We start from the raw sequence: 13,445 nt of genomic DNA, 5'->3' as shown, positions 1-13,445 counted from the left end.
AAATGTGTAGAGGAAGCTGTTGTTTTTTACCTGTTTGCCACTGTTAAATGATTTTACACCACCAACTACATTAAGGGGTTCCTGTTGGCCAGAAATAAGCATTTAATACAATGTATACAAACAATCCTGGAAAGGCACCATTAACTCTGTAAAGCAATTTAAAAATTTTATATATTTGCTCTGGTTTAAAAAAACAGTTTCATTGCTGTTTGACATACAAACATAAATAAATGAATCAAATTGAATTCCTTTAAAAAAAAATCAATTGAACTGTTATTTTCATTGAAATGTTGAACAGATTTTTTAATGTTTTACTACTAGTAAAGTCCCATTAGTATTTAGGAGAAGTAGGAAAAGTACCACATGTTCTCTTATGTGGAGAGGAAAAAGTACTCAGAAAGGCTTCGAAAAATTACAAAATTTTATGAGACAGTATAAATAATGACAAGAGTTCAGAAAATACTAAATACTTTCTAGACTAGTTAGTTTTTATTCATATCTGTAAGGGGAGGAAATGGTAAGATTCATGTCATACAAAACAATTCTTCTTTTTTCAAAATTATAGGTTATTTGACAAATACATGTCATTTTAAACATTTAGCACCATTTCATCAGAGAAAAATATGCATGTAGCAAATGCAAAGGCTAAAATTTGACTCAGTATTAAATGATTCAGTCAAGACTATTTCAAATTCCAGCAACCATACATATTACCAGATTAAACAATTATATAACAGTAAGAAACAGTGAATTAATCTAATACGAAATTTTCCCTTAAACTTGGCCAATGTAGGGTAACATATTTTTATGAAAGTTAATACTACATAAATTTTAATGCTAGATACTGGTTTTCCTTTGGAAGAGTGGTGGATAATAGGATAAATGATAGTATGACCATGAATAATTATCACAGACAGGACTCACTTGAGGGTTCATTCTTCCAAAACGGTCCTTGATTAAAGGATAATGCAAAACAATTAAGTAAATCTATTCTAACTACATCTTTCATGAATAGAATTCCATTAAATTAAATAATGAATCACTACAATTTTTTTTACATCTTTTGTAATACCAGTGTTTAGTACCTTGCTATCTGGAGAGGTGACATGGATGATATTGTGTTCCTCATCCGTGTTGATCCAGGTCCATCTGACACTTTCTCCCTAATAATTAAAAACCGAATCAAAGTTTACAAGTATTCTTAAACATTTCTCATTGTACTTCTGAAATTGTTGCCTGTTAAAAGTTACCTCCCTTTAAAAAGACTAAAACACTTCGAAGGACAATCTGAAGTCAGTTACTAACTGATAAAATGTCAGTTTCTATACAGTAAAACTCGCTTATAAGGAACTCTGATATTAGTAATTCTCAGTTATGATAAGAAGAATTCCCCATCTCTCATATCATAATATGTTCTTACAGTGAAACTCATTTAGTATGAACATGGATATAGCAAATTCACGGATATAGTGAATTTTTTTTTATCCCACGCAAAATTCTAAACAAATCCTAGGAAAATATAACGATTATAAGTAACTCTGATATAGCAAATTTCTGGATATAGCGAACTGTTTTTGTGTCCCGTAGAGGTTAAAAATAACGAAATTACATCTTTTATAATGAATTTTCGGTATCTTAAAACTCAAATATTTATGTGGCATTATTTATCATTAGTATTAATATCTGAAATTCAATTCATCAGAAATCTTTAGAAACTTTAGGGAAAATTTTGTATTTAATACCACCCAGTACATATTTGGTAGTCACATTTGAAGGAAAAAATGCATATTGCGAATTTTTTATACATGTATATACTTTAACTAATTCGTTATATGGATATAACCAAATATGGAAATAGTGTTCAAAGTAAATTCACAGGTTCCTAGAACTTGGCTATAATCAAGTTTTACTGTATATGGATATTAAGTACTTTGGTTACAAGGAACTAAAAATTTATATCTCAAGAAATTCCTAATAAGCAATTTTTACTGTATATATACTTTGATCAAAAAGACAGTCTTAAACCAGTTTTAAATACTATAATTATAGAGTCTGTCCATACCTTCTGTACATATACAAAATGTGGATGAAATCCCTGCTGGTCGACTTTGATGACTGTGTTGTCATAGCGCTCATCACTGATCACACTGCTAAATCTCACATCCTCCAGGTACTGAAGAAACAAATCATCTCACAAATCAAGAATAATTATACTGTTATAATGCCTTATACAGTATTTTCAATTTGGTACTGTAGATAAATTTTGTGAAAAATTAGCTCAATAGGTGAAAAAATAATGGAGTTTTAATTTCACTATAGATGCATATGCTAAGAAATTTTAAAGTCAAGAAACAGTGGTCATCATATACACTTGTGGATGCACTTAAGGAATAACTGTCTAATTTTTTGGTTTCATGATGTGATCAATCGAGTGGCTTGCGTGATAATTTGCATAAACGCCGAAGGCGTTTATGCATAAAATTATCACGCAAGCCAATCGACTGATCATCGTCATGAAACCCCAAAATCTGACAGTTATTCCTTATATGTACATGCTCTTAATTCTGCAAATTCACATGCTACAAGCCCCCGCTTCTGTCTCTATTCGTCCCGCCCCGCTCGTGATTTTTTTTCAACACGCCTATCAATGAACCAGTAGATTTATGTAGAAATAAAGTTTTTTTTACTATTTGAAATTTTATCTCACACAAAGACATTGGAAATGTAAACATTTTATATTTCAGTGAATTAAAACATGTGTCAAAGAAAAAAATATTTGTGATTAAAACAAATTACAATTCATGTGGAATTTGCAAGATCTATTGTAAAGCTTACATTTTCGACATTTTTCTTTTGTTTGTTGAAGGACTTGCTGTAGAAATGCATCACTCCTGTTTTGTCTATAGCCTTGCTCAAACAAGACCTAAAAATAAATCAATCATAAAATTAAAACAGTAAAAACTTAATGAGCAATGCTTTGACAGTTCTCTACATGGCACTAAGTGATATGTGAAGCCATTACAAAGTTAGACAGTGGTAAGACCATGAGCAGATTTACAGCTAGACAAACTGACAGCCTTAGAGAAAGACATACAGACAGACAGACATACAAAGCAGACAGATGTACAGCTAGACAGACAGACAATAAAAACTGACCTTGCACTGACTTCTTCACACTGTAGATCTTCTGTAACTTGGTCAGGATGGGTGATTTCGACTACATTCTCTTTTTGTGGTTTGCTAAAGATCCAGCACACAATGTCGTGAACTTTGACAGAGATGGGGTCAGGACGTATGATGGGTCCTACTTCCACCTCGTGAACCACTGGCTGTGTGGTCACAACCACTGCTCCAAATATCTTTGGTAAACTTTGACTAGAAAGTAAAATTTTCTTATGTTACAAGTTTGCATATTTCATATGTTGTAACTTACTCAGATGGTAAAATTCAAAATTGATTTAAAAAAACAAAACAAAAAAAACTAGTAAATCTTGAAAAATCAATTACCTACAACCTAGCACACAAATCAACCTAATTTTACCTTTTATAGTAAAATACTCCTGGAAATTCGAAGGTGTGTACGAAAGCTGAGGGTGAGTCCCGAGGCATACCGCTGCAGAATCCCCCAGGGATGGGATCACCTTGATGGGACACCTGTATGACATTATGCTGCTTCTTGGTGCTCTGCCACACCCACCAGACCCGGTCATTGGGTCGGACCGACATGATGACCTTCTGTTCTGGACCGCTGTCTGTCAGGTGGATTGTGTGATTCTGAGAAAAACAGAAACAAGAAAAAAATTTTCATGTTTAAATATGAAAAAAGATTTTCAAGGACTTATATCCAAACAAGCAAAATTTTTTTGCTTGTAATATTTCTGTAAGTTCCCTTTTGCCAGATAATATTATATTTTGAATTTTCTTTTTCAAACAAATGAAAGCTATTTTAAAACCCAAATAATGCAAACTGCAATTTATACATTGTCCATATACAAGGGAAATAACTACAACATCACTGACCTTTTCTCCTGGGCTGACTATCACAGAACACACAGTCGAGTTCCGTACCCTGTAATGGTACACTCCAGTTGTGGAATAAAAAACTGTTGCAAATCCCACATCTGTGATCAGTTTTACAGTCTCCTCATCTGGGTGCTGGTATTTAGCTGCAGATAAAAAAACAAAGTTCTCTTTATTTCTAATTATTGCAATTCCACAATCTTTAAATTTTTTCCTTTCTCCATAAGATTTATTATTCACTAAAGTTAGTTTTACAACAAAACTTATTTGTAGTTCTGAACTGTAAATTTATCCTCCACAATGAATGCAAATATAGCAATACATTGATCTACATGTACATTATGCTTTAGAGATTGCAGTTTTGAAACTTTGCAGTTTATGGAATTTTAAGACTGTGTTTAAGACCACCTTCCTGACTTACATTCATCCTCTGGTGTGGAAGGTCGCTTCGTTGCTGGGTTCAGACATTTTTCTACCTCCCTCAGTAAAACTGGAATATTTTTCTTTGAAAACAGAATGGGGTTCCACCAGAACCAGATTCTCTCTCCTGTTCTGATTCGTACTACATCTGTTCAGATTAAAAGGCAAAAAATAAAAAATGATTAGTATGATACTGAAATTTATTACACCAATCATAACTTTTCATTTGTATTGTCCTGTGCTATGAGGTTACCTGGTTCAAAACCGTCCTCCTTGATCATTACCCTGTGTTCCTTTGGTTTAGGTTTGACTATCACAGTACCAATGTACTCAGCTGCCTCCTGGAAGTTTTGGTCCGAGTAATAGAACACTCCAGGTTCTGTGAACACATGAGACAGCAGACCCTGCTTACTGTAAAACAGATTATGTCAATCACTTAATACATGCCTCCTGTTTGTGAGCAAAAATCAAACCACTTCATTTATCAACTTATTGATAAGTCTTTTCTCTTGTGACATATTGTGGACCCCCCTTTCAAATATTTTTTTTTCGTTGTCACCTTCAATAGTTAGTAAATTTTATATGGCACAAATTTAACAAAGCTATATCACATAAACTGTAACTTAACATAAAATAGGCTAAGTGAATCAGTTGCAATAGGTCTAATTATTTAGGAAGTGGCAATATTTAACAGTAAACTATATAGAAGTCCAGATAGCACCCAGTTTACCATCATATAACATAACAATTCAATGAAAACCAGTGGTTATGTTTAAATAAATAAACTAACAGGAGAATTGATTATCTCCCCTACCTTGGTTGACTCCACCTGAAGCCATTCTGAACCGGTTGATATGGTTCCTCATCATCCTGGTTCAAGGTCGGGGCCTCTATCTGATATACACAATGGTGTTTCTTGCACTGTGAACACACAAAAAAAATGTCAGGGTTATTACCTAAAATTGTATAATCTAGAATAATGATGGCCTCTTTTTTAAAAGCAATTATTTTTTTAAAAATCTGACCTCTGTCTATTCATGTCCTCTTAAATTAATACAAAATAAAACAAAAGCTACCGGTACTGCTTTTATTTATTTATCTAAAACTTCTTTTTTTATAATTTTTAATAAATTTGCTCAGAGTTTTAAAAACTTTGAGAGTTCAAATCTCTACCTTGAATTTGTCCCAGTACCACCAGACTCTGTCCCCTGTCTCTATCAGTAACACAGGGGGGTGGTAGGCACGGTCTGATATCTCCACTTTGTACTCCCTACGGTCATCAAATGTATTTACAGTAAAGCAATTCAACATCGTCAAGTCTTAAGCAAAAGTTAGGGAACTTAATGTTAATATTTCCCGTACTTTTTAATAGGCAAACCTTTAAAACTAGACTATATTTAAGAAGAGCACTTTTCAATATCATCCTGTACTTCCAAGAAATGGCATATGGCACGTACTGCCATACATTTAGGTAACTAGGCACACAAAAGGAATATTAAATTGAAATTGTTATTAACTATCATGAAGATCCACTTAGGAAACATTCCTTAATGTTAATTCTTTCTCAATAGATAACTCTCTTTAATACCTGATGCTTTGCCGGACTCTCACAACACAGAAATGTTGTTTATGAAGCTCGGAACTCTCTGTCTGAAAAAAGTATATTCCTGGACGCCTGATAAAAAGAAAAATGTTTTCTTGTAAATTTTTTTGATGCATAATTTCTCCTATTCAAAATGCACCATGTACAATTATTACCTCTACTAAAAAGTTAATAATAAAGTCGTTATATATATATATACAATGTAAATCAGACTTACGGAAATTTTTTTGAGAAGTGTCCTGTGATTGTTCTTACAACATTACTGAAAAAAGATAATCATGATTAAAAGATTTACATGTCTTAAATCATAAATACATGTAGTTGATTAAACTAGAAGGAAATTTCTGTGTACAGTGATACCTTTAATAAGTTTAATATATAGAGAATATTACATACTAAGATCCATATCATGTGTCATATCAGCCCGAGTGGCCCCATATCAGCCCGAGGGCTGATATGGGGCCTGAGGGCTGATATGACATATGATATGGATTTCAGTGTGTAGTATTCTATTTATCATATATTTAAAATACTTAATATGCGAGTTAACATAAAGTCATTGAAGAATGTTTCCTGCATGTCTATGACCCTTTTCTTTAAAATCTAATAGCGCCAATAATACATCTTTCAAAACAAATTAGTCCACAAATGTTCATAAAGAATTATTTTACATGTATATTGAAATAAAATCAAGTTAATTAACTTTTAAATTTTATACAAACGTTACTTCCAGTTTGATATGGATTTTTGCACGCTGGTCCGACACGCGATTAGGGTTGGATACCGTTAAGAATGAAACAGTACGATACCATACCAGTATTTTTGAAACGATGAGGTATTTTTAACGATATGGTACTATACCTTGATGAATGAGAATAAGGGTTCATTTCATAACAAATATGCTTTCACCAATCATCAACCTTTCAATGTTATAACCTAAAATGAGCTTATAAACTATGTTTATATTTCAACCTTTTAATAAATGACCAACAAAACAAATAAATTAAATCTCAAACAAATTAACTTGAATAGATACATAATCACAAGTATACACAACTTCCATGGTTGCTAGGACCCATTTTGTTTGGTCACACTAAACAACGAGACATTAGAAGATGGATAGAAATGCACATCATATTATTGCGACATTTTGCCTTTTTAATTTACATTTATTATCAGTTTTTATTAATTAAGTTAAACACGATTAATCTTAATAAAAGAGATATACATACTGATTTACCTCGAATATTGGCAGTCGAAAGCAAGTGTCGTATAGTCATACTAAGCATCCATTTCGTTAATTAGCCTACCCTTTCAATGTGCAGAGAATTCTATTTTAGCGAGTTTTAAATCATTTTGAATGTATTAAAATGTTTCTAAGATTAAGAAATAGTACCGTTATTAGTACCGATATTAAATGAAATGGTATTTTACCGGTATTTTTGAAGTAACTATTCGGTATGGTTTTGGTACCGAGTACCGGTATCCAACCCTACACGTGATATGGATTTTTGGACCGGTCCTTGACATGGGGTATTGTGACGTCACCCATATTGCAAAGTGCAGAATCGGTGTATTTACTACTTAGTATATGATAAAGGTCTTTAACAATTATATCAGAATTTCAAAAGAAACTGGTCTTTGAGAATGAAATTTTCATCATAAATAACTACAATAAAACTGGAAACAATGGAAATATAATGAATTCATGCTTACAGCAAAGTGATTTATATTCCCTGTAGGTTTTAAACATACCAGTACTATATATGCATTTAACAGATATACAACAAATTACATTTATTATGAATCAAGTTGTTTAATACCTGACACTTTGCCAAAACCATGTTTTACTGTAAGTATATTCTTTACAGATTTTCTTCATACATAAAACACATACCTTGCCCCATCTGCCCACTGACTTTTGACAAACACTCCTTTGTCAAACAGATAATTCACTTCCTGTACGGAGTGGGGCACAGTACAGTCCTTCCATGACCACTCAACCGTGTCCCCCTGGTCAACAGCAATGATCTGGGGGTTAAAACCATCGTCTGTCACTCCTGCCCTCAACGGCAGACGTCGTCTTACAATCACAGTCAGAGGTGTACAACGTATCTTAGACCTAAAAGAGAAAGAAACTTTGAAAACTAAGCTGAAAACATTAACTTGTAGAGTACACAGAATGGATCCCACTGAAAACATGAATATTAAGTTGTACACAGAATGGAACCCTCAATTCTCAAAATGCTAGTTTATAACTAGATCACAGTGCGACTTTTATCTTCAGCTTACACTGCAAATTTATATTCTCCTTCTAAGTTGAATTGTTGTATATAGTTATCATCTTTGTCCTTGACCTTGGCATCTTTGGAACCAAATCCACCAATCACAGGTCTTAGGTTGTCACCATCATGGATCACCTAGGTAACCAAATCAGTCACAGACTTTATGAATACATGTAACAGTAAAGTATCTCATGGCAAATTTTAGAGGGTCTTGTAAAAAAAAAAAGAATAACGAAATAATTTAAATTTGTGGAAATAATTATAACCTGAACAATCTCCAGGGTCTTTCTGCCTCCCTTTTCAAACAAAACTCCTTGACCTTCCATAATGATGACCTCTGGCACTGCAAACCCTGTATCCATGACATCCACCCTAGCACATTGAACTCCCTCTATTGTTGAAATAAAAATCAAAACATGTCTTTCATTTTACTAATAGGTAAAAAAGCAGCATTTCTCCATTTTACTTTTTACATTTTGCTATAAAAATTCATTCAAATCAGTTGATGCTTAATAAAGTGTAATCCCGTTCTTGATATTTTTCATTGTTCTAGAAGAAAATCTGGCAGATTCACAAGATTATACATTTCCACCTCTACAATAATTTGAGGATTGCAAAAACTTTTCTGAAAATAAAATGATGCTGTCAAACACAAAAACTTCATTAACTAACCAACATATTTCATTTTACTGGTATCCACTTCCTCCCCATCTATCTGTGTCAGATTCCGGGAGCCCCTCTGACTGAGGTCTGTTGGCTTACTAGCCTGTTCCTCCATGGTTGATTGGGAAGGACCCTCCTCTACTTGCTCAAGGGGGTCAGTCCCTGTGTCCACTCTTGCTGGTCCCTCCTGTTCCTGGTCTGGGGGGTTGGTCCCTGCTTCAACTTTTGTAGAACCCTCCTCCTCTTGTCTTATGGGACTAGTCCCAGTCTCAACTTTTGTTGGAGGGGTCTCTTCTGGTTCCTCTACAAAATATAGATCATACAATTGTAAACTCTTTCTCATCTCAATTTTATAAATTTGAATTTCAGCAAAACTTTTAAATTGACATTGATTTTAATATGAAGTCCTCTAAAACTGGTTTCATTGCCTCGCTAATTTCAGTGCTTGAATAACTTTTGCTTCAACTTTCGAAAGAAAAGGAAAATTTACAAATTCAAAAGTTTTCTATTTTCCTCTCTAACTGAAAATTTTGAATATGAAAAATTATTACAGGTTTATTAGCTAATTCTACAATTGCCACCAACCTACATTTTAAATTAGTTAAAGCAAAGTACAGTACTACTTGTAGTGTCCTATTCAAGCAGTATTCTATACATCTGAAATCCACATATATTCAAATTTACATTTTTGAGGGATTATCATTCAAACTCTACATCATGAGCAACTATACGTTGCAATCTAGTAGAGTAATTATTAATCAACCAGACTACATCAATGTTCATTTGTAACATGATTAAAAAAAGGGGGATGCAGCAATTGTCTGACTATTCAGTAAAGTTTTAACATTGTTGCTATGACTAATAGATATAAGCAAATTTATATTCTTTGAGAGAGAGCTGAGTTTAAAGTGTAGGGAACTCAACAGTTAAACAATTGTTTGGTAGCCATCAAAGGATTTCACTGAAGTGAAAGTAAACATTTTATTTTGGGCATACAATTAGATAAATTATATACACTTGAAGTGTTTTCTGTTATCATGAAATAAATACCTAAAATGTAGATAAAGCAAAATGTCAACAAAACAAATGAACCTCTTGGTAACCCAACTATTAACTAAATACTTATAATCAGTTTTCTCTACGCATACATGCTAGGGTAAAAATGGCATTCTATGTGATTTCAATTTTTATGTGCACTTAAAACTAGCTTTTAACTGATTATGCATTTCAAAGGAAGCTATAGCAGCTATAATATTGGCCTTAAATCAATACTGCAAAACGTGGTAACTTGTGCTGATATCTTGAAAAGATGACGTCGCTATCAAACTGCTGAATTTTGCTCTCATAATGATATATGTTCTATAGATTCTACAGTAAATAGAACACTTTCTTGCAATATCTGCATTATTACAAGTTAAGTGCAAGTTTATACTAAACAAATAACAACATGACATTTTGATGGATTATATCATTACTGGTTAGATTTATAGCCTGTAAGTGTTTAAAATGCACCTGTCCAGTTAATATACAGTAAAACCTCGTTATCTCGAACTTGAAGGAAACGAGAAAATACTTCGAGATAACCGAGGATTCGAAATATCCAGGGTAAAATACTTAAGAAATAAGCAGGTGGGACTTCAAAATCACTTTGAAATATCCATGGTGTTTGAGATATCCGTGTTCGAGATACCGAAGTTCAACTGTTTTTGAACATGCTGAAAGCTGAGTTACTTAGTATAAGTGTAGCTCTTTGATACTACAAAATATATACATGTAGCTATAGTTGTCTGAATATTTCTTTAAGAACATTGCAGATCAGGTATCTGATATTTATTGATGATACATGATTATTTGGCTAAAACCTCTAGTAAATATGAAGATCTTTTTGATGTTCAAACACTTGTGTGTGAATACCTACAGGGATCTAAATACAAAAGCATTTTCCCAAAAAATTAAACGTTTAATTATCAGGAAGGCATGAGGCATGATTTTTCTTATTTTTCTCTGATAAAGCAAAAAATTTACACCAGACTTTTGTCAATATATCGATACGTATTGATATTCCAGAATGTATCATATCCAAAATATAACTTACAATACGTATCAGACAGGCAGTTTTCCTTATAATTCTGTGAAAAAGTTGGGAATTTCAATTACCAAAGATAATATTTAAAGGAGATAGCACATCTTATATAATTACTACAAAATACATGGACAACTATATTTTAACATGCTAGTTTTACAGTCGTTAAAAGTTTGAATTTGAAGTGTAATTTGTAATGATAGTGAGACAAGAACTTCGAATTTGGTTATAAAACATAAACATATAAAACACTCAGTTTTTATCAACTTTATGCATTAAATGATTTAGAAGAATTTTTTTGATAGACTTGTTAAAGAATCCAATATATCGCATGTCGCTTTATAAAATTTTGTATCATATCATGTAGCATCAAAAAATTCTGCTCAATACACAGCCCTAGGAAGTATTTATTAATAAGGATTTGTCCTCAAAAAATAATCACTTAAAGGGGTAAATATTTGAAAATACATGTACTGAACATTACTGCATCATACTATTGTACTGAAACAGTATCAAGCCATATGAACATACAATAGTGTATTGATATGGCCACTTTCTTCCTCATCCCTAAGATACAGGAGTGAAAACACTAGGGAAAAAATATAACTGAGCAAACAAACAAGAGCAACAATTGAAGGATTGAGAACACGAGTCTGAAAAAGTGAGAGAGGGCAGCAACAATTGAGGGTGACAGCAATTAATAGAGAGCAAAATGCTGGGCAGCAACCAGAGAAAAGCAACATCATCAATTTGTTGCGCTTAATTTTCTATGCACCCTTGATTTGCTGCTACCTAAACTGTGGACTCTGCAATCTCATATCCCTCATATTCTCCCTGACCTGATCAGTAAGCAATATATGAAAAACACATTATTTGAGATTTACATGAAATACGGACATAACAAACAGTAATCAAGCTCAAAACTCCACTGAAACTATACACATCGGGAGCAGAGCAAACACGATCTCTAAAAGCATCCGAGGTGGGATCAGCTGCCATGCAGGAGTAAGCATCCCCTGTCAACCAGTCACACCAACCATGTGTTCCTTGTTATGATCGAGCAAGCAGAAAAATCCATAAATTCAGTGTGTAAATAATGGCCTAACAATTAGTATGAAAAATGTGCCAACCCACAGATATGAATATTAAGTCTCCCAAAAAGATGCATTTTAAACTAGCATATGAATTAAAATAAGATTAATGTTCACAAAAAATAATTTAGCTATTATCATGATGATAATGAATATACAGTAAAACATGCTTATAGCGAACAAGCTTATAATGAATTGATGCTTACAGGTAAGTGATTTTCATTCTGCCTGGCCTTAAAATATAATATGAACTTAACGGATATTTAACTACTTATCAAAATTTTCCTTCCCTGGCACTCTGTCTTTGTTATAAACATGTTTTACTGTACATGTATGTAAGCTTATAACATTACAGAACATATGAACAATTTACATTTCTATATAGCATATTACAATGAACATTTAAATACCTTGCACAGTTTCCATATTTTGTATACTTATATCCCAGATTTCTAAAAACCTGTTAAATTCCAACAAATATTAATGACAAAAATCCTTAATGAAACGTTTTCAATGTTTATGAGTTTAACTTATAATCGTTCACCTTTATTGATACACAAGCACGCTGCTGCCATTAGAAACACTATCAAATTGTCGCCTGAGATAGGAAAACGGAAATTTTAAATCGGAACTTTCAATCCTTCCACCTATACCCATGTTACCGAGAAATCTTTGCACTGCAGATCTACTCATTTGAAAGTGTGTTTGATATAGCGACAGGTTTTGGATTGATGTATCAATAGCCTGATATCTAGTCAAACAAGCAGGGAGATTATTAACAGAAAATCCTGTCCTTGTTTAGGTTTAAATTATATTACCCAGGTAAGTTTCAGTGCAGGTATATTCTAAACAATGGCTACCTGTGTGCTTGTGCATAATATAATGCTTCTGGTCTGATCTTTACCTGGTGATTTCTCCAAGAATGAGAATTGAGCAATTTGAGCAGAGATGCAAACTGTAATGTTGCATTTCGATCAAGACAACAACATTAAACATAGGATTTTGTCACTTCCAAGCTTCAATACAAGCTTGACATACACAAATTTGGTACTCCATGAAAACAGCTACTCAACATTCCTCAATCAAGGTGTTTTATATGATTTCTCTGGGAGGTTGTAAAACAGTGAAGGAGTACCAACAACCTTAATATTCCTTTAAACATGTATTGATTAACTATAAAGGTATAACGCATGGTGATGAAAATGTGAACTGCCATTACATGTATGTAAAACTTTACATGTATCCAAGTAATTTATGTACCCGGTACCAAGAACATGCTC

General features: G+C 33.0%; 1 protein-coding gene across 1 annotated transcript in view; it reads right to left on the bottom strand.

Moving 5' to 3' along the window:
- Nucleotides 1-12,822, bottom strand: part of LOC133184885 (uncharacterized) — a 56,451-nt gene extending 43,629 nt beyond the window's left edge. The window contains exons 1-18 of the mRNA XM_061319959.1: nucleotides 12,819-12,822; nucleotides 9,001-9,294; nucleotides 8,595-8,719; nucleotides 8,336-8,463; nucleotides 7,941-8,165; nucleotides 6,261-6,305; nucleotides 6,029-6,115; nucleotides 5,614-5,710; nucleotides 5,255-5,361; nucleotides 4,694-4,851; nucleotides 4,442-4,588; nucleotides 4,021-4,166; nucleotides 3,542-3,774; nucleotides 3,157-3,375; nucleotides 2,836-2,923; nucleotides 2,063-2,173; nucleotides 1,086-1,163; nucleotides 925-951 (exon numbers count right to left, since the gene is read on the bottom strand). Of these exons, the coding sequence (XP_061175943.1) occupies nucleotides 925-951; nucleotides 1,086-1,163; nucleotides 2,063-2,173; nucleotides 2,836-2,923; nucleotides 3,157-3,375; nucleotides 3,542-3,774; nucleotides 4,021-4,166; nucleotides 4,442-4,588; nucleotides 4,694-4,851; nucleotides 5,255-5,361; nucleotides 5,614-5,710; nucleotides 6,029-6,115; nucleotides 6,261-6,305; nucleotides 7,941-8,165; nucleotides 8,336-8,463; nucleotides 8,595-8,719; nucleotides 9,001-9,294; nucleotides 12,819-12,822 (2,319 nt within the window). The remainder of the gene's footprint in view (nucleotides 1-924; nucleotides 952-1,085; nucleotides 1,164-2,062; nucleotides 2,174-2,835; nucleotides 2,924-3,156; nucleotides 3,376-3,541; nucleotides 3,775-4,020; nucleotides 4,167-4,441; nucleotides 4,589-4,693; nucleotides 4,852-5,254; nucleotides 5,362-5,613; nucleotides 5,711-6,028; nucleotides 6,116-6,260; nucleotides 6,306-7,940; nucleotides 8,166-8,335; nucleotides 8,464-8,594; nucleotides 8,720-9,000; nucleotides 9,295-12,818) is intronic.
- Nucleotides 12,823-13,445: the final 623 nt, after the last annotated feature.

The sequence above is a fragment of the Saccostrea echinata genome, unplaced genomic scaffold, assembly GCF_033153115.1.
Source record: "Saccostrea echinata isolate AGI-Se365-2 ecotype Australia unplaced genomic scaffold, CSIRO_AGI_Sech_v1 ptg000011l, whole genome shotgun sequence".
In the NCBI taxonomy this organism is placed as follows: domain Eukaryota; kingdom Metazoa; phylum Mollusca; class Bivalvia; order Ostreida; family Ostreidae; genus Saccostrea; species Saccostrea echinata.
Note: the sequence above shows the minus strand (reverse complement) of the source record. Positions and strands in the feature narration are given on the sequence as shown.